Raw genomic sequence first — 25,358 nt, 5'->3', positions numbered from 1 at the left:
CCTTCCTCCGCCCACGCAGCAGGAGGCTACGGAACTAGGCTCTGATGCCCGGAAGCTTTGCCTTGAGTTAAGAACAGTCCTGGGAATCAGCCATGGGTTGCTGGGAAGCAGAACTTTTGTGTCTTTTCTTGTTTATACAAAGTAGCTCACAATCCCTAAAATATTCCCCCATGTTCAACAAAGAAGTCTGTCAAATGAAGTTTTTATTTCCAGCAACATCTGTCAAATATAAACACACAGAAACACAACCTTGCCAAAGAGCTAGAAAGCCCTTCTATATAACAATATCAATTTACAACTCTCTCTCTCTCTCTCTCACACACACACACACACACACACACACACACACACACTCACACACACAGAGGCCACCAATGAGCCAAGACTATAAAGCTCGTATCTTCTCCATCCACACATATCTTCAAAGGGTCCGTGCGGTAGTTCCAGCCAAATGAAGAGTGACTAATGGCCACCAGTTCCAGCCTTTTCTTTAGATTACTTTAAATCTTTCTTACTCCAAGTCTCTTGGGAGCTAACAGAGCTCTCCCACCTCGTATGGACACCATGTCAGTTTACTTTGAATCCAGGAGAATCCCAGTGGCACATTTTGTGGAGACAGAAGAGAGGCTCCGAAGACTAGAGACCTGAGGTCACCATCCTCAGCCCCTCCTTTCTGCAGCCCCCCCTCTAGAGCAGCTGGCACCCCATCCGGGGAGGAGAAAGCAGGGAGCTAGGCTTAAAGTCCTTATTCAGAGGCCTTTACAGCCAGGTATTGGTTTTGGGTTCCTAATAGTCAGCCCAGCCATTATTACTGTCTAGTCTAGGACTCTTGCCCAATCCCACATAGGAATGGGGAACGAAAACTTTGTAATTAGTCTCGGGCCACCCAATGGTGGTAAGGAAAGGAGGGAGGGTGGGAAAGAGGGGGGAGAAGTAGGTGTTGTTTTCAAATTCATATCCTAGCTAGAATAAAAGCAAGGGGTCCTGTGGGACCTAGAAGACATTGAAGGCATCCTGTGCAGCTACAGCCAGCAGCGGCTGGAACCTGTAGCACCTGAGTAAGGCAAATGGACAACGGAAGAACCGCAGCAGGTCACACCAGGAACGACGAGGTCTGTTTGAATTCCCCCTAGGGAAATAAAACATCCAGTCAACTTCACAGTCTCGTTTTGCTCACAAACACACAGAGACTAGAAACGGCCACTTGAAACACAAGGCCTCCCCTCCTCGGGGCAGGTACACTCACCTCACTTCGAGTACTGGGCTGGCTGTAAATGACCTTCTTACCCGGTGCAGTCCTGTGGGCAAACCAGAAATGGGGGACACTTAGGCCCGAGTAATTGATGTATCTGTGCACTATCAGGGGCCAGAATGGAGGCATACTTTGCAGAAAAACTGAGTGTTTAGAAGGAAGGAAAAGTTCAAGAGACAAGAACAGAAGTCTAGGCTGTCATTCTCTCCAAAACAGCTACTTCCACCCCACCCCCATTCCCACCCCCAGGGCTCAGCTCAGCTCCAAACCACACACATCCACGATCTTATGAAAGAACCCTGGGACAGCACCACGCTCACCCTTTCTTTGTTCCTGAAAAAGAAAAAAAAAGAAGAAGTGTACTGATAATTCTGGAATTTCACTTTCTTTACAAAACACAGACATAAGAATATGTTTTTGTTTTAATCACAGATGTGAAGACCCGGGGCTGAAGCAGCTGACTATGATTTGCCTCATGCTCTGATAGAGGTGTGGTTTTACCAGCTGCAGATCAGTTTTGACATTTGGAATTCTGGGAACTTTTAGAGGGTATACAGATGCTAGGGCCCCAAGAGGCAGGGCGGTTGGCTGTTGATCAAACGGAGGTGGGGGGGGGGGTGGATTTGGAAAGAAATTAGATTCAAGGATTTTTTTTTTTCTACCTTGTTTCTTTCCTATCTAGTGTTAGGGGAAAGTAGCAAAGACTGGCTACAATCATGATTACTATGAGAATAGAACACAGCATAGCGCATAGCATGGGAATTCTTCATAGGAGCTAGACCAAATTACCATGCTTCCCTGGAAGACGGTGCAGGCACATAGAAAATGGTATCAAGTCCATACTGGGACAGCACCCACAGACCACGCAAGGATAAAGGGACATACTGCTGGGTGCAGTAGTACATGCCTATACTCTCAGCACTTGGAAGGCTGAGGCAGGAGGATCACTGTGAGCTGGGAGGGAAAAGCTTCAGGCCAGCCTGGGATATCACAAACCAACAAGCTTCCATGGCGAAATACTCACTTTCAAAGTATCCACGGCTATAGGCAAACCAGACGCCAAAAATCAGGAGTCCAAGGAGAATCAGTGTTACCAGGACAGCTGCCACGATGCCCCCCACATTCAGCTCCACTGTGAGACACAAAGGGGAGGTCACTCGCCTTGATGTGCGGCTGTGGTGCCGGAGGACAATGCTGTCATGAGCCCATGAAACCCAGGCTCTGACCACACCCTAAGCTCTAATCTCAGGCCCCAGCCACATCCTTACTCACCAGCATCCATGTGTACAGCCTCTGACCTCATGGCTGTCCCATACCCATTCTGGGCCTGGCAGTAGTATTCGCCACTATCAAAGGCTGTCACGGGGTCAAAGATCTAGAGGGAAGAGAACAAACTGGCTTCTTGCTCAAATAAATCAGGCACCTGCCCTATTAGTTCTCTGACCTTAAGAGAGCCCTGATGTTTCTTCCCACTCTCAGGGGTCTTATGACCGGCCCCCGCACCCCATCTTTCACCTCTCCCCTTTCATACCAGATCCCCCGACTTTGGATCAATGGTGTATGAAGAATTGATGAAGGCCCGGGTTTTCTTGGCATCTGCTGTAAGCATGGATATCCCGTCCTTGAACCAGGAATATTCAGAGGGTGGGGAACCATCATGCTCTGAGCAGGTCAGCACTGCCCTGTTCCCGATGGTGACAGAGGAGGGGGCACTGATCGTCGGCTTGGATGGAGGTACTGGGGTGGGGGGAGACGGTAAAAAGAAGATGCTGAATACAAGGGGCAAGAGTACACACGTGTAGGTAAGATACCAGAATGATAGTCTCAACCAATCAGAGGCACCACCCGCATGCCCTTAGGTCCTATCAAACCAGGGGGCTCACCTCTCTATCCTCACCATCTGTAAGGTCTAAAGCTTAGCAGTCTGCTATCAGGTTCAGGGAAGCCACTAGCTTTAAGCCTACATGAGACTACGTGGCACGTACCAAGCACAGTGAGGTGGATGCTGACCTCCCCGTAGTTCTGGCCACCTTCCTCGGAGACCATGCAAGTATACTCTCCATTGTCCTTCCGGGTCACAGAACTGAACGTGATGCCACTGGTTGAGAAGGTGACTCGGTCCGCATAGGGAGCTACCAGAATATGGGAGCAGAGGTTGAAGAGAGAGGGTCAACTGGGGAGCATGGCCCGTAAGACACATTCTTCATCCTCCACTGAAGGGAGGTACTCAGAGCTCCAGGGTGTGTCTCCACCTCTGGAATCCAGGCTGGGCAGTGTCGATTACTCAGCAGTGACAACTTACCTGTGATCTGGCTGTTATAGCACACAAGTGCAGTAGTGCTGCCTTGGACGAACTTCCACTCCACTCGGGGAGAGGAGAAGCCAGAGTAGGTGCAGGTCAATTTGATGGCTGCAGACGGGAGCAAAACGGGAGAAAGATGGAGCCCCCAAACCACAAACTAGAGTACATGCCCTCCGACCCCACCCTCACCCTCCAGGGCTCTGCCCAACTCACACTCATTCTCGGGAACCTGGACGTCAGATTGAGCAGTGTACACCAAACCCTTGCCTTGTACCAAAGAACCTAAGGGGAAAAAAAAAGAGGGACCCCATCAGAAGGAGACAAGAGCTGCCACGGAGTAGGACGAACACAGATCTAGGGGATGAGGAGGCTGAGGGCTTAAGGTGGAGGGAAGGAGAGTCAAGCTGGTTGGTACCTTAAGCATTTTTGATGTGTTCTTTTTCTACCGGTACCATTCCTATGGGTGGAAATACATGCTACATTTCAAATACAACTTCTCCTATTTTTAATGGCTTCCTCTATGGCTCCCAATACTCTAATTAAATCCCTACTGGTCCAAAGGGAGCTTCCAGAATGATATTTCATGGTTCAGAGAAAGCTCCTCAAAAGAGTGCAGCCACTTGTCAAAATAATCTTGGAAGGGAGCCAGCAAGCTGGAGGCAAGTGGGGGTGGGGTGGGGGTAGGATGAGGATAGAACAGGCAACTTGACATTTGTACAACATTAGCCGCTCTCCAGGGTGTTTTCAGAGATGTTACATTGTTTGATCCTTGAAACAAGTGCCACCTATCAGCAAGACAAGAGTTATTATCCTAATTTTACACGCGGAGCTCAGACTACAAGTAAAGACAGGTGTTTAAGATCACACAGCTGGCTTCGAGGTGGGGCAAGGACCAGAACTGATCTCAGATCGCCTCATGAGATAGAACTGCACATTTGCTAAATGAAGAAAAAGAAAGGCTGTGCAGGCTGGGGGTAGAAACACAAGGAGCCAGGAGTTAAATAACACGGGAGTGGGAAAATTATCAGGGTTCATAGGAAAATCCCTAAAGTACTAGTGACAGAGGACTCTGTGAACACACACACACACACACACACACGTGAGCACATACACCTTCATTTCATTTCTGTCTTCAAAGTTCAAATTCACAAAGAATGTGTTTATTTATAGCTTTAAGGCAGAGTCCTTAGATAAATGCAGACAGACACATATGGTGCAAGCATGAAGTATGTTTTCCTGGATTTAAATACCCACAGAACTGAATAGAGTCTCTTGGCCTTTGAGATTCCAGTTTCTTATCTGAAATGTAGTGGTTTAAACTAGATGGTCTCCAAACTTCTGCTTTCCTCCACACCCTCTGACATCACTGTTTAAAGAGCACTTTCTTTGTTTCTGCAGTGCAGAGTATCAAAGACAGAGTCGGGTACATCATGGGTCCATATTTTACTACCCAGCCACACACCTAGCCAGGCCTAGCGTGCCTTGATATGCATTTATTTCAATCAGACACAACTTGGTGCATTAGTCCAGGTATTATTTTGTGTCGGGTTTTGTTTCTGTTTTGTTTTGTTGGGAAAGACCAGATTAGCTTGGACTTCCACTTCCTGGTGTGTAGGTAATCCATCTTTCTAACTCAGATTTGGTAGATCTCTGAAGGATCGCCCCAGTTTCAAATCTCCCTGTATAGCAAGAAACTCTCCCTCTGCCTTTCTCCTTCCCACAAGAGTGGATCCATCCCAGGAGCTCTCTCTCCCTAATAGAGGTCTTGTATGATTAATGACATCCCAGATCTATAAGTGTTTTGACTGTATGTATGTATGTATGTATGTGTGTGTGTGTGTGTGTGTGTGTATATGTATGTATGTGTAAAGTGTCAGAGGACGTCAGAAGGCAGCATATTTCCTGGAACTACAGTGAGTTGTGAGCTCCCAGTGTGTGTGTGTGTGTGTGTGTGTGTATGTATGTGTGTAGTGTGTGTGTGTATATGTGTGTGTGTGTGTGTAAAGTGTCAGAGGACGTCAGAAGGCAGCATGTTTCCTGGAACTACATGTTTTGAGTTGTGAGCTCCCAAATAGGTACAGGAGACTGAACCTAGATCTTCTGCAAGAGCAAAACATGCTCTTAACCTCTGAGCCATCTCTCTGGACCCTCAGACAGCACTCGTTTTGTTTCTTTGTTTGTTGTGTTGTATTGTGTCATGTTTTTTCAAGACAGGGTTTCTCTGTTTAGCTGAGGCTGCCCTGAAACTCTCTCTGTAGACTAGGCTGGCCCCAGATGCAGAAACCCACCCCCCTCTGCCTCCCATGTGTCCAATTTAAAGGTGTGCACCACCACTGTCAGGCTCTGATGTTACTCTTAGAAAGTCAAAACTCACTGATTCTATAAATTACTTCTAATACTATAACTTTGCATATTTTTCATGATAATTTTAATATTGAACTCATACTCAAGAATAACAACAGATCTAGAAATTAAATCAAATAACCCTCATTAAATTAGAAACTCTTTCTGGGGATGTGATTAAAAGCTCAGTGGGTAAAGACACCTCCCACTTGATGATGCAGTCAATCATAACCAGGCACCTCCCACTTGGTGATTCAACCATAACCAGGCACCTCCCACTTGATGCAAACATGTTTGTTCCCCAGAACCCATGTCAAGGTCAAAGAAGAGAATCAACTTGACAAAGGTGTTCTTGGACATTGACACACATGTCAAACAATTAAAAATTAATGTGGGCTGGAGAGATGGCTCAGTGGTTAAGAGCACTGACTGCTCTTCCAGAGGTCCTGAATTCAATTCCCAGCAACCATGGTGGCTCACAACCATCTGTAATGGGATCTGATGCTGCCTTCTGGTATGTCTGAGGACAGTGACAGTGTACTCACATACATGAAATAAATAAATCTTAAAAAAAAAAAAAAAGGCAAAGGCAAGAAATCTGATGCAAGTTCCAGGTCAGCCTAGTCTATGCAGTGAATTCCAGGTCAGCCTGATCTACAGTGAGTTCTAGGCCAGCGTCTGGTGGCTCACAAGTCATCCTCGCCTGGATGCTGGGAACCTTGTTCTAAAAAGGCTCAGCAGTTTCATGATTTGCTTTCTGTGATACACACACTGTAATGCTTGACCCAGATTATCTCACTAGAAATGAAGAAGGACTTAATGCCACAGCTGTTAGAGCACTGCCTAAAGAAGGTCCCCAGTTACAGGCCCACAGCGGGCAGGACACTGCCTCGCCCCAGGACCTACTAAGGGCAGGGGCAATCAGAAACCATTACTTGACAAGGACTCTACTTCCCAACACTCCCACCTCAACCCGAGTAGGAGGTGGAGATGGTGGGGTACCCCAGCCCTCCTACCACCACGCCCAATAGTGTTTCCCCCCTCCTCTCCCCACAGGTGTGACTCCAAAGAACACTCCCGAATAAAATGTCTTGTATGATAACTGATATCTCAGAGTCAGCTTCTCAAGAACCAAGCCTGTGGCCCCACCCGAAATAGAGCGAACATCTGATTAAGCTGAGATGCAGTCTCTGAAATTTACATGCACACACAGGGACCACAGTGAATGAACAGTAGTTATTCCTCAGTCACTTCTGATGGTGAATCAATTTTTTCAAGAATCAACTAATTAATTAATTAATTAATTAATTAATTAGGAGGGTGTGTGGACACGCCACGGCAAGAATGCGGTGGCCACATTTCTCCCCTTCTTCCATCCTGTCAACAGCGTCTCTTGTTTCTGCCACTGTGCTGAGTATGTACGTCAGGGCAGCTGGCCCTCAAACTTCCCAAACCTTGCTTTTTTACGTGGATTCTGGAGACGGAATTCAGGACAGGCGGATCTCTGTGAGTTCAAGGCCAGCCTGGTCTGTAGCAAGTTCCAGGATAGCCAAAGCTACACAGAGAACCCTTGTCTCAAAAACAAAACCAACCAACCAACCAACAAAAACTAAATCTAAATAAATAAATAATAAAATTAATTAATTAATGTCTACCATGCCTGCCTACGCCTCCCATGATTCAAATCCAGCCTCAGCACCACGCTGTTCCTATTCATCCAAAGACTCCTCAAGCAATCTGGCCCACATCCCTTACATGCCTTTGGAACCAGATTACCCATGTGCCAACCCCAGCTGTGTCTCCTACTGGACTGTGTGACCGGGGCAGGCCACTTCAGCCACTGTGAGCACTCTGGCACTCTGTAAACTGGAGATGACAACCATTTCTACATCAAAGGGCAGGTCCAACAAGGCAATACAAATAAAGGGCTTAGCCTGGAAAGGTGCACACACTGTGATCCCAGCCCTCTGGAGGCAGAGGCAGGGGGATCTTACTGAGTTCCAGGCCAGTCAGAGATACACAGTGAGACTGTCTCAAAACAAACTCCAAAGTGCTTAAAACAGCATCTGACCAACAGGAGGCACCAAATAAGCACTGTGCCTCACCATCACCATCACTCAGTCCATCTGTTCACACCTCGCCTTCTGACATCAACATTTGCTTCAAGGACACATTTAAATAAGCAGTGAGCAAGGGAGCTTTAAACCCCAGCCCACCAAATTAGGGGCTCTCCCTCACGGACCCCGCCTACATCAGGATGGATCACTTTCCTGCCCTCATCACAGACCTACCCCGCAACCCGCCTCTAATTTAACCTCTGACACCAACATACTCTTACTTTTTCTTTCTTTAAGATTTTATTTATTTTTTAGTTAACTGAGTATACTGCAGCTGTCTTCAGACATACACTAGAAGAGTGTACCGGATCCCATTACAGATGGCTGTAGAAGCCACTATGTGGTTGCTGGGAATTGAATTCAGGACCTCTGAAAGAGCAGTCAATGTTCTTAACTGCTGAGCCATCTCTCCAGCCCCCAGCATACTCTTACTTATGGTAAATCAAACCGAGAAATTCCATCCTCTCCATTATAAGGTTTCATTTACTTAAAATAAAAAAAATCTACTTTTAAAGCCAGGTGTGATGACGTATGCCTTTAGTTCCAGCACTCAGGAGGCAGAGGCTGGTAGATCTCTGAGTTCGAGGCCAGCCTGGTCTACAGAGCAAGTTCCAGGACGGTCAGAGTTACAGAGAAACTCTATCTCGAAACAAACAAACAAAAATAGATAAACAAAATATCTCTTTTTGTGTGTAATTTCATTTATTTCTCTTTTATGTGGATGAGTGTTTTGTCTGCACAGATGTCTGTGCATCATGTGTGTGCCATGCTCAAAGATGTCATAAGGAGGAAGTCAAAAACCTCTAGAACTAGCAATGATGATAGTTGTGAGCTGCTACATGGATGCTGGGAATTGAACCTGAGTCCTCAGCACTCTTAAGCACAGAGCCATCTCTCCAGCTCCAGCTTCTCTTTTTATATTTACTTTTTTTTTTTTTTTTTTTTTGGTTTTTCGAGACAGGGTTTCTCTGTATAGCCCTGGCTGTCCTGGAACTCACTTTGTAGACCAGGCTGGCCTCGAACTCAGAAATCCGCCTGCCTCTGCCTCCCAAGTGCTGGGATCAAAGGCGTGCGCCACCACTGCCCGGCTCCAGCTTCTCTTACTTTTTGCTTTGAATGTTTAATTTTTGTATGTGAAAGAGACATGGACTCACTATGTAGGTCAAGCCAGCCTTGAACTCAAAATTCTCCTGCCTCAGCTCCCCCAATACTGAGCTGCAGATGTACGGCACCACATATACCTCCTTCATTGAAACTCACAACACAAAAAGCCACAAAACTGAAGACAAGCCTTTCAGCCTCCTCAAGCTGTGAGTCTGTACTGGAAATCCATCTCCCGTCCCAGTTGGAATGGAGCAGGCAGTGTCACAAGCACAGGGACACAACCGCTCAAATGCCGCAGCAACCCTCTGAGATGGCTGACAGTATCAGGACTGCCATTTTCAACACGGAGAAAGTGAGACCTGGAGCAGTTAAGAAGCCTACCAAATAAAAAACTAACCAACCTTTAAGATAGGCAGGAGGGCCGGACGGTGGTGGCGCACGCCTTTGATCCCAGCACTTGGGAGGCAGAGGCAGGCGGATTTCTGAGTTCGAGGCCAGCCTGGTCTACAACGTGAGTTCCAGGACAGCCAGGGCTATACAGAGAAACCCTGTCTCAAAAAACCAAAAAAAAAAAAAAAAAAAAAAAAAGATATGCAGGAGGACCTCTGTGAGTTCCAGGACACCCCAGAATACATAGTGAGTACCAAGCCAGCCAGGGCTACAGAGACATAGAAAGAGCCTATCTCAAAACAAAACACCTAACCAAGCAAACATGGAAGAATGACTTCTACCCACAGACCAAGTAACAGTGAACAGCAGCAAAGTTTCAAACCAACTCAGCACAACTGCAAGGTGGTTGCTACTCAGCCTCAACACTCCACAGCCTTCCCCCCAAGGCAGATCCAACTCTGTGTGGCCAGTGTTGGAGGAGACTAGGCAGCATAGGTGTCAAAATGCAAATATCTGGCAAGAGAATCCCGCCCCATCTGAGCTGTGTGAAGCTTCCCAAGTTCTCACCCACTCTACTGTTGCAACACAAAACCACTTCCCAGCTGTTTCCCAATCCCTGCCTTTCTCAAGCTTTCTCTACTTTGGGAAACACCCTTTCCCCTCATTACCTGTTTGGCACCAGTCCCTTTTTCTCTTTCCGGGAAATGACGGGCCACACCCCAGTCCTCTTGGAGCCTCCTCCCTAGGCTTTCATTATCCCCTGCAAAAACACCACTGAAATATTTCTCAAGCCTTTAGTTCTAACACTTGGGAGGCAGAGGCAGGTGGATTTCCGAATTCGAGAGCCAGCCTGATCTAAAGAGTGAGTTTCAGGACAGTCAGGGCTGTCCTGTCTTGAAAATAAAAGTCCTAAACTCTGTGCTATAAACACTCCCATGACTTTCCAGCAATTGCCCAGACAGCAGAGACCAAGTCTGGTTTGTTAATTTAAATATTAACTCAACTGCTAGCATAGTGCCTGATACTACGTATTTGCTGAGTGGCACAGAACACAAACAAATTAGGTCCTAGCAGACCTTTCACTTTACTATCTATTGTTGAGGTTTATCTTAAAAAACAAATCCAATTTTTAAATGGGAATGACAGATAGGGAGATAGCAAATGCAGGGGAAAACAAAACAAAGCAACCTTGTTTCAAAATCCAATCTCTGTAATATTTTAATACTAACACATTCTTTCTTAAAGTTCTAGTTTCAGGGAGAAGAAAACTAAAATTATTATTTTTGTTTTGTTTGGGATGGAGTCTTATATAGCCCAGGCTAGCAGGCTAGCCTCCAATTTCTGTACCTCCTGCCTTCACCTCCTGAATTCTGGGTTACAGGAATACTGCACCATGCATGATTACATGCATCACTGCAGACTGAATCCAAGGCGTCCATCATACATGTGAGACAAGCACTGAACTAACCAAGCTGCCTTCTCAGCTCCTAAAACCTAGTTTTGTTTTTGTTTGTAAGGTTTTATTTTTATTTATGTGTGCACATGTGTGTGGGTTTCCACAGTCGTCAGGAGAGGGCAACAGATCCCTTGGGGCTAGAGTTACAGGTGGTGGTGAGCCTCCCAACACTGGTGCTAGAAACCAAATTCAGCTCTTAACTGATGAACCATCTCTCAAGTCCTATATAGATGTCAGAAGAGGGCACTGGGTCCCCTGTAACTGGAGTTACATGGATGGCGATAAACTATCATGGGGGTATCCTGGGACCCGAACCCCAGTCCTCTATAAGAACAAGTGCTTTTAACCTCCCCAGACCCCTCAGTTCTGAATTTTAAAACCAAAGTGGTTTTAGTTCTATTCCGATGCTTTGTTCTTTTTTGAGACAGTATTTCACTATGTAGTCCTTGAAGTGCCTGTCCAGAACAGGCTGGCTTCAAACCTACAGAAATCCTCTTGCCCCTGCCTTCTGAGTGAGGGCTAGAGTGACTGCTTGAGATTTCTTTGTTTACACCACTCCAGACTACAAAGCGATTTTAAATGTAATCGTCTTGAAACAATATTTCTCTACACATTAATTCCCGCTGTTTTGTAAACAAAACGGCTGCACCTGGGATTCGAGGAGTCTGCAGGTGTTGTACACAGTGGCCGAGGCTGGTGCCTGCATCTAAGGTTGTACACTGGTACCTGCAAGAGCTGCAGGGGAAGGACAGACAGAGAGCCAAAAGGAGAACAAGAGCCAGGAAAACTTCTAATGCAAGATCCAAAATAGCAAGAGATGGGGGAGAAACGCCTGTCTGGCTGTCTCAAGTCAACAGGAACAGAAAAGGGGATGTGAGAGCTATAAGAGGGCTAGGGAAACTCACCAGGTTCTTCTCAGAAGAGAATCAGACATTACCACTTGGTCACTGAGGTAAAGCCAGTATCGTTAAACATGTTACCGTCCTCGTTCATTCGTGGTTCTAAACCAAGCGAAAGCTTGTCACAGTGGCACACAGGTGTAATCCTGGTACCTGGGATGCAGCATCGAGAGAATAAGGAGTTCAAGGCCAGCCTCTGCTACTTGGTACATCTGAAGCCTGCCTGCACTTCATGAGGTCAGGTTTCCTTTTTTTCCCCCTCGAGACACGGTTTCTCTGTGTAGCCCTGGCTGTCCTGGAACTCACTCTGTAGACCAGGCTGGCCTCGAACTCAGAAATCTGCCTGCCTCTGCCTCCCAAGTGCCGGGATTAAAGGCGTGCGCCATGCCCTGCTTGAGGCCGGGTTTCAAAGACAACAAACCACAAATGAGAACTTTTGCTTTCCTACATGTCTTCACTGCTTAAAAAGTGGGCTTTGTTTGGAGATAAAAATAGGAAAAGGTGACTCCATCCCCTTCACCTTCACTGTTTTATAACAAGAGGAACAACAGCAAAACCTTCATGTATACTCAATCAGCAGAAAAGGAAACTGTTGACCAGTACACTGCTTGTGAGGTTTACGTTGTCAGGACTGCACTGTTTCCCAAACTCTCTAACTTACATCCTAACTCCCAGTGCCTCAGAGGATGTAGCTGGAGACAGAACCACTAAAGCAGCAATGATGTTAAAATGAGGTTATTTCAGGATGCTGCAATTCAACTCAACTGTTCTCCCTCTAATAGACAGAGGCACATAGAGGCACACTTTGGACCGTGTGGCACGTGAACAGACAGCAAGGGCGGAGTCATCTGCCGGCAAGGAGAGAGGTCTCATGATCAATTTCAGCCACCACCTTCAGCTTAGACATCCAGCATCCGGAGCTGTGAGACGACTTTTGACAAGCTAGGCAACCTGTGGGATCTGTTATTACATCGGCCCTAGCAAGCTAGCACAGCAGTCCTCTGGCTTCCATGTGCACCCATATCTGCATAGCACATACATAAAAGAAGGCGTGAGGACATACCTGCAAAGAATCAGAGGATCAGCGTGCTCTACCAGTGACGTCATCACATCTGAACTGTACACACTGAGCATGACCAGGAAAGCCACCGACTAAAGCAAACTGAATATTCACTATGTGCCAGAAACTCCAAGCCCTTCAGTGACTTAATTCATTTAATCTTACACTAATTATATGAGACAGATACAATTATAGTTCTCATCTTTAGTGAGTAAGTGGGGCACAGAAATTAATTTGTTCAAGGTCACAAAACAAGTGGGTGGCGGAACTAAAATTGTAATTCACATTATCTGGTTCTGGTACGTGATACTGTATCAATAAACCCGCTCTAATACAACCCCACCCCCACCCCCGACATCCTGTGTATATTTACTTGTGTGTGTGCATGGATAAGCACATGCCAATGTGCCTACGTGGAGCTCATTCTGTGGAACTCTTCTCTTCTTCCACCACATGATCACAGAAATCAAATTCAAGTTGACAGGTATGGCTGCAAGCCCCTCTACCCACTAAAGCCCTCTTGCTGACCCTTTGTTTTTTAGACAAAATTCCACATATGACCCACATATGTCCATATGACCCATATTTTAGGAAGAAAGATAATCCTTAAAATTTTTCTCTTCCTTCTGCAAATGAAGTGGCAAATGTAAAAACAAAACAAAAAGAAAAAGCCAGCAGGACATAATAGCCCACACCTGTAATCCTAGTACTTGGGAGGGCAGAGGATTGGGAGTTCAAGGCCACTCATCCTCAGCTACATAGTGCAGGCGAGTCTGGGCCACAGAAACTCCTAACCTAAAGGGGAAACAAAGAAACAAACAAAAAGAACACGATGGCATCCCCAAAGCCAATTTAAATCATTCTGAACTGGCCTAAAAATATCTCCAAAATATAAAGTTAACATATGGAATGATGCCCCCACCCATTGCTATATACTCAGTGCTCCCCTGGAATTCACAAAGGGCAGCCTTCCGGGGGCTTCTGAGCGTTAGGGCTGGAGAGATGGCTCAGTGGTTAAGAGCACTGACTGCTCTTCCAGAGGTCCTGAGTTCAATTCCCAGCAGCCACATGATGGTTCACAACCATCTGTAATGGGATCTGATGCCCTCTTCTGGTGTGTCTGAAGACAGCGACAGTGTACTTATATACATAAAATAAATAATTCTAAAATAAAATAATAAAATTTATAAATAATAAAAATACCCCAAGCATATAATTAAAGATTGGTTTATTTTATTTTATGTTTATGAGTACACTGTAGCTGTACAGATGGTTGTTAGCCTTCATGTGGTTGTTGAGAATTGAATTTTTAGGACCTCTGCTTACTCCAGTCCCTGCTTGCTCCAGTCCAAAGATTTACTTATTATTATAATTAAGTACACTGTAGTTGTCTTCAGACACACCAGAAGAGGGTGTCAGATCTCATTACAGGTGGTGGGAATCACCATGTGGTTGCTGGGATTTGAACTCAGCACCTTAGGTAGAGCAGTCAGTGCTCTTACCCGCTGAGTGATCTCGCCAGTCCCAAGCATATAATTATAAAATCTCTAAGAATGATTCCACTTGGCTGCCTCCAATAGCTGAGCTCTTTTGCTGCATGTTCTATATTTCTGTAATAAACAAGTGTATCTGAAATATCATAACTTGGAGCAATGATTCTCAGCCTTCCTAATGCTGTGGCCCTTTAATACAATTCCTCATGTTGTGGTGACCCCCCCAGCCATAACATTATTTTCACTGCTACTTCCTAACTGTAATTCTGCTACTGTTATGAATCATTATGTAAAGATCTTAGTTGAGCCCTGTGAAAGGGTCGAGACCAGGCTGAGAACAGACTCAGAGGAAAGAGGAGCTACGAAGGTCTTGGGGAACCAGAGCAGAAGGGCCGCTGTGAGCGCAGGCCAACTTGGACTACTGAGTGAAACCATGTCTCAGAACAAGAGAGAGAGAGGGAGGAAAATCAGATAGACTACAAGGAGAAACATGGCCAAATAAATAGGAGAGGCAAGCACAAAGTCAGAAACCAGAGGGCCAGGGCTGAAGAGTGCAGCAGGATGGCAGATCACCTGCCTGGCTGTACACGGAGGAGAGGAGAGAGAAGGGGAAGAGAGATGAAGACAAAGAGACCGGAGGAAGAAGGGGAGGACCCGATATCGGCTAACAGTGGCACACACTAGCAGGACATGAAGAATGGTCAAATAAACACTAAAGGTGAACTGAGGTAACAGATGAGGAAGAAATGTGAGCTGCAGGGAGGAAAAGGGCACAAGAAGAGCAGAGCACAGATGTCCGGGAGGGAGATACCAAGGACGGAAAGCAGGAAAGCAGGGGGACATGATCGGGAGACGTGGACTAGAGTAAGAGAACAGGAAATAGAACGATCATAAACTATTAACAGTTAAGTCGGTCTCCACTTATTTCTATGAGAGATATGATTTCCTTTACACACTCACACACACACACACACACACACACACACACACACACACACACACACACACACACACACGCATGCACGCACGCTCCCAATACATTGGGTTTCTGTAGCCCCTGGCTTGTCCAAAGCAGTACATATAACATGCCGGTCTGAAACTTTTGGCAATCCTGCTTGTTTCTAGATTCCTGGTACTACAGGCATGTCCCACCAAGCTGGGCCTAAGAGACCGTTTTTCAAGAGAGCTGGTAATCTATCTAGCTGATGTGGTTCTCCCCACCCCCAATCCTTATCCCCAGGAGATACGATCCAAAAATGTTTTGCTGACACCCGAAACCAAAGAAAGTAATAAACCCAAAACTTTCAATGCTTTTTCTTACATGTGTGTAACTATGGTAAAGCTTAATTCATAAATTAGAAACAAAAGATTAGTAACAGTAACTCATAATAAAATAATGGCGATACACTGCGATAAAGCTTATTTAAAACCTTATGTACTATTAATAGCAAGCTGTGGTGGTACAGGGTACTTGTGATCCCAGCACTTAGGAAGGGGAAGCAAGAGATGGGGAACTCAAGATAAGCCGTGGCTCCACAGAGAGGTGAAGGGCCACCCTGACTGCACAAAAACAAAACCCATCCCACATTCATGTATTCTTTATTTCTGGAATTTTCCTTGTAAATATTTTCAATCCCAGATTGACCACAGGCAACCAAAAATTCAGAAGCGAAGACAAGGATCTGTAACACTGACTAGGTAACTGACCCCAGAAATCACAGTCAGCTAAGAAATAATAATAGAACAGCTGCGACAAACTGCTTTTCCAAATCAAATGCAGGTCTTCCTGCTTGCACAGCAAGTATCTAGCTACCTCCCCACACTTTCATCCCATTTCATAGATGAGGAAACTGAGGCTTAGAAGAGTTGCCTCATAAGGCAAGGGTCTTACGCCTGTCCAAGTCTTTTGTTTGTTTGTTTGCTTGCCTTTATTTTGGCAGTACTGGGGACTGAGCCTGGGACCTGATGCAGGTAACGGAAGGGTTACCTATCACTGAGCTACCACCCCAGGTTCAAATCTGCCCATGTATCATCATCATCATCATCATCTTTTTATTTTATGTATATGGGTGTTTTGCCTGTAGGTATGTCTGTACCATGCAGCATAAGCCTGTAGAGGCAAGAGAGCACCAGATACCCTAGAACTGGAGTTATAGATGGCTGTGAGCTGCAATGTGGGTGCTGGGAGTCAAATGCAGGGCCTCTGGAAGAACTGCCAGTGTTCTTAAACCCATAAGCCATCTTTTGCCAAGCCTATCCATTTCCGTTTGTGAGGTTCCAAAACTCCACAGCCCAGCAAAGAAAACCCGCCCAGTCTTTGAGGTCTGGTTCCAATGGCTTTTGATCCCTGTTTCCCACCCACCCCCACCCACACTTAATTAAAGGTAAACTTAAAGGTTAATATATGAAAGCAATGTATTGTTATGTGGAATGGGAAAGAAAAAAAAATATCTCCATAAAAGGAGGCTGGAATATGGCTCAGTGGTTAAGCGCCCCAGCTGCTCTTCCAGAGGTCCTGAGTTCAAATCCCAGCAATCACATGGTGGCTCAGAACCATCTGTAATGAGATCCGATGCCCTCTTCTGGTGTGTCTCATGAGTGACTGTACTCATGTACATAAAATAAACAACAGGTAAATGGCTAAATTATAGAATAATCATACAATACAATAGACCTTGGTCAAGGTGTCTGTTGTTTGTTTTTGAGACAGGACTTCTCTGTATAGTCTAGTCCTAGCTGTCTTGGAACTCACTCTGTAGACCAGGTTAGCCTCCAACTCAGAGACCTGGCTTCCTCTGCCTTAAGTTTCTTCTCGTTTGTTTGTTTGTTTGTTTGTTTGTTTGTTTGTTTTCCCAAGCAAGACAGGGTCTACATTACGAATGCTGAGATTAAGGGCATGTGTCAACACACATGCCCTTTAAGTTTCTTCTTGTTTGTTTGTTTTCCCAAGCAAGACAGGGTCTATGTAGTCCTGGCTGTCTTGGAACTCTATCTGTAGACCAGGCTGGCCTCAAACTCAGAGATCTACCTGCCTACCTCTGCCTCCCCAGTGCTGGGATTAAAGGGAAGGGACACCACCGAGCAGCTTAGGCTTTAATGTATATGTATGCACAGCAATCATTCACAGACGCCTAGAATGAGAGAGTAGCTTTTACCTTCAAGCAAGAGTGCATGTGATTTTTCTCTACAGTCTTTTACTTTCCCAGTTTTCTACCTGGAACAGGTTATCACTCTTGTTTTTGAGAGTGAGTCACTCTGTAGCACAGACAGGACTCCAACTGACTCACTATCCTCCAGTCTCAGGCCCCCTGGTGCTGAGATTATAAACAGTCTCCAACAAAGCCAACTGCCCTTCTATCACTTAGGTAGGGGTTTGGTTTTTTTTGGGTTTTGTAGGTTATTTTTTGGTTTTGGTTTTGGTTTTAATATTTGTTTACTTATTTTATGTATATGAGTAGTACACTGTTACTGACTTCAGACAAACCAGAACAGGGCATCAGATCCCATTACAGATGGTTGTGACCCACCATGTGGTTGCTGGGAATTAAACTCAGGACCCTTGGAAGAGCAGTCAGTGCTCTAAACCAATGAGCCATCTCTCCAGTCCTGGGTTTTTTGTTTTGTTTAATTTCCTCTCCCCTTCATCACCCCCCCCCCCCAATCCCCAGCTTAGGGATTGGAGAGGTAGATGTCTTGGCAGTTAAGAGAACTTACCGCTCCTGCCAAGGACCCAAGTTCAGGTCCCAACATCCAGCCATGTGGCTCACAACTGACCATATCTCTAGCTCCGGGGAATCTGATGCCCAATTCTTTTTTTTTTTTTTTTTTTTTTTTTTGGTTTTTCAAGACAGTGTTTCTCTATATAGCTTTGGCTGTCCTGGAACTCACTTTGTAGACCAGGCTGTCTTCGAACTCAGAAATACGCCTGCCTCTGCTAGGATCAAAGGCGTGCGCCACCACGCCCGGCCTGATGCCCAATTCTAGCCACCCTGGGGACCCAAACATATATGCTCATAAACACATAAATAAAATAAACCAATAAAAAATATGAATAGAGGGCTGGTGAGATGGCTCAGCGGTTAAGAGCACTGACTGCTCTTCCAAAGGTCCTGGGTTCAGATCCCAGAAACCACATGGTGGCTCACAACCATCCATAAGGAAATCTGATGGTGTTTCTGATGACAGCTGCAGTGTATTTACATATAACAATAAATAAATCTTTAAAAAAAATGATTAGAGACAAAGATGGATAATGCCTATTCCAGAAGCCATGGGTTATTAAATAGGAATCTCAGTGACAAACGTGCATAACAATTCCTTATCAATTATTGGTCAGACAGCTCCAGGGGTCCCAAAACTATGAAGGTATCCCCAATGCTCTTAGCTGCCCACCAGCACTAGACAGTGAGACTCCACTGTTAAAAGACACAAACATACTTTGATTGCAAGACATTGAAAAATCAAGCTGGAGGTGAATTAGAAGTGTCCTGCCTGCTGGCTGACTTTCACATGCTGGAAGATAATATGCAGGTGACTAGAAATGTGAAATAATCAATGGTGTTACTGGGCTGTGGACCTTGTGTGCTGCAATCCCAACCTGCCAAGCAAACCATGGTCACGGATGTAATAACGGCATAGCCGTTATAGGGATAACCAACTACATTCCGAGTCCATCAGAGGACCGCTCTGCAGGACAGAGGTTATACCCAGTACTCCATCGAAAGAATAGGCTGGGGCGGTCACAGGCCACAGGCCGTGAGACCTGCTGCTTCATTTTGCTAAACGGACATGCTATACCACGTCCTCCTAGCTATTTATAGTAGCCAAAGAAACTTCCTTTTTTGCAGCAGAAAAATGGTTAAAGACGTACAATGAATTGAGATCCTGAAAATAAGTAACTATTGAGTGCTCATCTCTCCATCTATCATCCTCAAGGCTCTAAGAACATCACAGAAAGGGGAGTGGAAAGAATGTGAAAGGGGTTAAGGTGGTGAAATGAAGGGCTCAGCATGCAAAGGCACAGTTCTCCTGAGCCTGAATCCAATCCCCACGTCCCACATGACAGGAAGTCAACAGCTGACCTCAACACATTACAACCACAGGCATATACACTACAATAAATAATTTTACAATTTGATTTTTAAAAGCTGTACTAGCCGGGCAGTGGTGATGCATGCCTTTAATCCCAGCACTTGGGAGGCAGAGGCAGGCGGATTTCTGAGTTCGAGGCCAGCCTGGTCTACAAAGTGAGTTCCAGGACAGCCAGGGCTATACAGAGAAACCCTGTCAGGATTTAAAAAAAAAAAAAGGCTGGAGGATGCAGAGGAGGGTTGTGAAAGGCTTTCTTCTAGGCTCGGCACAGAAGAGGCAGCTGTGTTTGCCTGCCCAAGTCTGGACCCACGGAGGTCAGGGACTGGGTGGAGCTTCTGGCTCCCTAGCACTGAGATCCCGCGGTAGCTACTGGAGGAGGTGCTGTCAGCACTGGTGTTACTAAGGAAACCAAGAGCCTGTATCACCGCCCGCAAGGCCTTGGTTAAACTCAGCGGATCACAACAGAAACAAGGGCAGAGCAGAGGAACGATGAAATGGTGCAGTAGGAGAATATGTTGCCTACAAGCTCGATGCCACGGTAGGAGAGCCAACTCACACAAGTTCTTCCCTGACCTCCACATACAGACACAGACACACACACACAAATTAGTTCTAGGTCGGGCATGGTGGCACATGACTTTGATCCCAGTATCTGAGAGGAAGTAGCAGGCAGATCTCTGTTGAGTTCAAAGCTAGCCTGGTCTACAGCAAAGTGAGTACCAGGACAGCCACGGATGTTACACAGAGAGACCCTGTCTCAGAAAAAAACAAAACAAAACAAAAGAGAAGAAAAAAAAATTTTAGTCCAAAAAAAATAATAATAATAACAACAACAAAGGAAAGCTATGGAATCAGGAAGGAAATCTGGAAATCTGCTGGGAGGGAATGGGATAAAGGCGGGGAGGGAATGTGAGCATGACGGGAAGGCACTGGATACAATGGCACCATGAGAGAAATTAGAAGTCCTGTCTCAGCCTCAGCACACTGAGTTACAGCCCCATGCTACCACACCCAGCACAAAAGTCACTGCCTGCCTTTCACTCCCAAAGCGTTCTGCGCTTCGTTGACAGCCCAGCAGTGTATCAAGCAGTTGAGGATCCCGCTTGTAGCTTTTGGCTTCAATCCTCCACCCAGGCTCTAGCTGTGGATTGTCTCTGAACCTTCATGAAGCTGGACACTGAGGCTGGAGACTTCAGACACCAAACAGTGCCCCCCACCCCCCCAACAACCATGTTTTTGACATGAGGATCCAGCCCAGGCAGACCAACTACTTCCTTCTACTGTTATAATAGGAAACCCTTTGTTTTCTCTTTATCCAACATCCTGTTAACTATTAGAATAGTCCTCCAGGTACTTTTATGCCACTAGTTTTGTCTTTTAAAAAATTAAGGAAGTTGAAAAAGAGAGAAGCCAGCCAGCCAGCCAGTCTCTGGTTCTCTATGAACACCGCAATACCTCACATCTAGGCATAGGAACTTCAGAAGACGCTCTCAATATAACAAACAAAAGCTTTCTGGAGGTTGGAGTGACTGGATACAGACTGCCTGGGCAACAGGAAGACTGTGAGTCCCACCACAGAGCAGGCTCAACCCTCTGAAGATGACAGAGATTGAGGATCATGACAGTGGAGGTGAGGGGTGGCTTTGACTCCATGGCTCCCTCCTGCCTTTTGCAGACTTTCCAGTTTTACCAGTTCAGACCCCTCCCCCATCTCCCCCACTGCGAAGGAAAGTCACACCGGCCAGGACAACACTCACTCAAGAGACCTGGCATCAAACTTCCTGCCAGCCAGCTGCTTCCTCTAGTCCCACCCCCAAACACCCTAAAACAAATGACACAAGCTGGACTTTGGACAGAAACTCTGCTTATCAGGGAGTCTCAGGCAGATGAATTCCAGGGTTTCAATGCCTGGAAAACCCCAATATGCATTTGCTCATCCTGCTACCCGCAGCCTCCGCCCAACCCTGAGAAACTTCTCTCTCATTTAACCTTTGCTTTTGGACACCCGAGCCTGTGAGTTCTGAAATTCCCTAGTCTCAAATCCAACAGGTGTGAAAATCAAGCCCCATTACTGCTTTATTTACCACATAAAATGTGTGTAGCACTTCAATCTACCTTCGCGGGTTTGGGAGAGGGCATGCGGGCACCCTCCCCTGTGAATCTCCAGCTGTGTGTAGACGGTGGCAGATCCAAGCAGCCAAGGCCATACTCCCTATAATACCATAGTGTAAGAATAAAAACCACAGCCAGGTGTGGTGGCGCATGCCTTTAATTCCAGCACTTGGGAGGCAGAGGCAGGCGGATTTCTGAGTTCGAGGCCAGCCTGGTCTACAGAGTTGAGTTCCAGGACAGCCAGTGCTACACAGAGAAACCCTGTCTGGGGGTGGGAGGGACGACCACCCACAGTCCGAGTTCTGTGAGTTCAAGGCTACTAGCCTGGTCCAGCCAGCACATTTCAGGCCAGCTAAAGCTACACAGAGACTCAAAAGAACAACAAAAACAAGAAGGAGGAAGAGGAGGAGGAAGAAGAGGACAAGAAGAAAAGAAAAATCTCCAGGCTATATTAACAACCAAGATGTAATCTAATAATCTAAGCACAATGTAAGTCTCATTGTACATCTGCATAACAAAACAATAGAAAAATATACATGAGAAACTCAGCCAGGTAAAGCTGCAGGGGCAAGAACTGAGTGGGAGTGAGCTACTCCACCCTTTGATAGATCCTGAGCCTCAAACCCAGTCAACCAATGTGTTTTGAATAAGCAATTTTTGGAACCACAGCAGCTCTGCCCAAAGAAGAACAAGGCTGGGGTCCTAGACAAGCCCAGGTCAAAAAGGAGTATCACCGCTGAAAGCCTTCGAGCCAAGCCTAGCCTGCTGGAGTCCTGCCCAGCTTCTCCTCCTAGGGGTGGCCACCCACTAGCTTCTAGCTTCAAGAGAATGATCATTTCCTCTGAGGAAACAGCAGCAGGACTTACCAATCCACAGTCTGAGGGGGAGGAAGTCTGATCCAGTACTCCAATGGGTTTCGTGTGTGTGTGTGTGTGTGTGTGTGTGTGTGTGTGTGTGTGTGTGTGTAAGGTAAGAGGGGACAGAGAAAATGTCAGCGTTCTACGCCTGGCTTACTTCCCTCCCTTCTGGATACAATAAAAGTTGACCCAGCCACTGGCCCCTGCTTGTAGCTGAACCCTTTCCAAGTTCAGGTTCTCGAGGGAATGAAACAAAGCATTGTGGGTCACCAGTCCCAACTCTCCAGGCTCAGCTCTCCCAGCCTGTCTGTGTAGCCTGCCCACTGAGTAGCTCAGGCTGGAGCAGTCATCCACTTAGCAGGCTGGGCTCAATACTTAGCTCTTTCTTTTCCTCCCTGATGGCAGAGCCCACGGTGAAGAGTAACTCAGAAGCCAAGGACACTGGGGCAAGCTGTTTGTGCTTCACACCGGATGCCCCACAAGAGCCCTCACCTTAAAACTCAGTAATTATAAAATAAAGCCTCGCCATTGGGAACTGTTCCGGCGTCCTTTGACCTAGTCTCCAAAGGGGTAATAGCTGTGCGACAGTAATCCCTTCGTGTATATGTAACGTAGCTATTAACTCCATTGATCCTCATGGCATGCGGAGGACAAGCATTATTACTTCTGTTTTATAGCAGAAAAGACTGAGCTCCTAGCCTAGGGGCACAGGACAGACAAGAGAAAGAAGAACTCCTGATGAGGTGGCCTGGATGAGGTGGCCCGCCTGACATTTCCATCCTCATTTGCACTAACCAAATCACTCCCTTCCCCCAGGTCTACCTTGATTTCAAAGTTACGCCATGAAGTGTATTCTCACCCACTGCCACCCCCTACATGTTATTTCCCTAGGGCCCCACCTCAGGCTTCCTAGGAACCAAGGCTGCCTGCTCAAAATGATCTTGTCACCATCCTTCTCTTTGGTGGTGAGTGCTAGAATTAATGTAGGAAATTAGGGGAAGAGAAAAGGAAGGAGGAAAGGGGTTGGAAGGAAGTCGCTCCAGGGGTTTACGTAAGTCTAACAACTGCGGTCCTTGATCCAGAGGAAACCGTACACAAAACAGGAATGTGGGTGTGGCTAGCAATCTAAGATATGAACAGAAATGAAACAAGTGATGGCCGGGCAAAGAAAGGAGGAGGGGACGGAGAAACAGTAGTAGAATTCAAAGGTGAAGTGAGAGACTCTAGTGGAAGGGATTTCATTAATAACAAGAGAGCTGATTTTGAAAGAGTAGTTTAGATCCTTCTTATGCCTCATGCCTGAGACGCTGGATCTCCAGGAATGGAAGTCAGAGGGCTCTGGTTCCATTCCCAGCTTCTACCGTCTTGTAAAACTGGGAAGGTCATTTCCTCTCCCCAGAATAATTTCCTTATCTGTACAATGTAGAGAAGTAGACTCACCTATTGTCTAGGCCACTCCAAGCCTTTACAGTGTAATGAGAAACAAGGGACCCATCTCTCCATCTTGGGGACGGAGTCTTAGGATTTGCTCTCCAAAAAGGTTATCAAAACGAACTGCCTTTAGAAGACTGCGATACTGACTGTAATGGTTTATTTCCTTTATCCTCTCTAAAATACTAACCTTGAAGGGAAACCGATACATACGGAACACGTTCCAACAAAACAACAGGAGTGTGTGACACTCAGGAACCAGACATAGCACACCCAAGTCCCTGGGTTTGGTCCTCCGCTCCGAAGGGTGGTGGCGGCGGGGAAATGAGACAGATAAATATACAGGTGCTGACACACACTGACCAAAGGAACAAACCAACCTACCTCACACTCAACCTCATACAAACACACCTCGAGATAGTCATGCCCTAGCATGCGAGCCTGGCTGTTTCTCAGGAAAAGGAGTCGACAAAGAAACAAAAAACTCTCATTCCGGGCAAGGGGGAGGGCAGAGTTCTGGCTCTAAGGAGATCCAGCCAACCAATAGACCTATTCTTCCCCGAGGGAATCCTCACTCTGTCAACAACCTTAATTAACGACTCGTTGCTACCTAGTCAAGAAAGGAATTCTGAATCTGAGAGATTTTAGAGAATTCATTTCTTCTTCAGACGCCGAACCTCGGCATTAATCCCAGAAGGTCTACAACTTAACAAGAGGAAGAATCCCTTCTACAACAGCCAGGAAAAGAAACCTTCCCTACCCAGCTCACCCCCCTCCTCATTACATTTCCTTCCCCTCCTCATTACATTTCCTTCTAGGGCACTTGAGCCAAGGGAGTCCGGGTGAGAGGCTCAAGGTTTCTCTGAGATCTCCGAGAATGTCGGAAGGGCAGGATAGACCTTCCCAGACGCATACTATGGAGAAGAACGGCTAGCGAAATAGTTGGGTGTGGGGAGGGTCCTCGGATCGTTAGGGGAGACCCAGAACCATGGACCCTCCCGGGTTATTTTTGGTGCTTCCGCAGAGAGGGTACTCCCGGCACCGAGTGGGAGGTAGGGTCACAGATCACCGGCTTGGGGGAAGGGAGCCAGCCAGTCTCCCGGTGGGGGAGGGGAACGGAGAGTGACCAGACCCGGGCGGAAAAGTGGACTCCCAGGGCGAGGCAGGCAGGCAGGTTTCTGGACTCCTCCCTTCCCGTCGGCGTGTGGGGATCGTCCTCTTCCAACCTTTCCCCGGACCCACCTAATCCTCCAAAAACTCTGGGAACTCACCCAGGATCATAGACGTGAAGAGAAACAACAGTTTCCTCCCGGCTTTCCCCTCGGTGCCCATTACAGTTACAATCCCGACGCGACGGGCACTGCAACTCCGATGGGAACAGCCTCGCGATCCACTGCCCTGGGCTGGACTCTAGCAGCCAGGTTAAGCCCGCCCGCCTTTCTCTCCACGCC

At 46.5% G+C, this 25,358-nt stretch overlaps 1 protein-coding gene across 1 annotated transcript; it reads right to left on the bottom strand.

Annotated features, from left to right (window-relative positions):
- Positions 1–186: 186 nt before the first annotated feature.
- F11r (F11 receptor) lies at positions 187–25,358 on the bottom strand. The gene is made up of 10 exons (XM_021173476.3): positions 25,179–25,358; positions 3,768–3,836; positions 3,555–3,662; positions 3,238–3,384; positions 2,784–2,989; positions 2,525–2,627; positions 2,277–2,384; positions 1,573–1,585; positions 1,247–1,298; positions 187–1,129 (listed from the first exon to the last, which is right to left on the bottom strand). The coding sequence occupies exons 1-10, from the start codon at positions 25,237–25,239 to the stop codon at positions 1,094–1,096; spliced, it is 903 nt and encodes a 300-aa protein (XP_021029135.1). The 5' UTR covers positions 25,240–25,358; the 3' UTR covers positions 187–1,093.

The sequence above is a fragment of the Mus caroli genome, unplaced genomic scaffold (assembly GCF_978045245.1).
Source record: "Mus caroli unplaced genomic scaffold, Mus_caroli_1 scaffold_1, whole genome shotgun sequence".
Classification (NCBI taxonomy): domain Eukaryota; kingdom Metazoa; phylum Chordata; class Mammalia; order Rodentia; family Muridae; genus Mus; species Mus caroli.
Note: the sequence above shows the minus strand (reverse complement) of the source record. Positions and strands in the feature narration are given on the sequence as shown.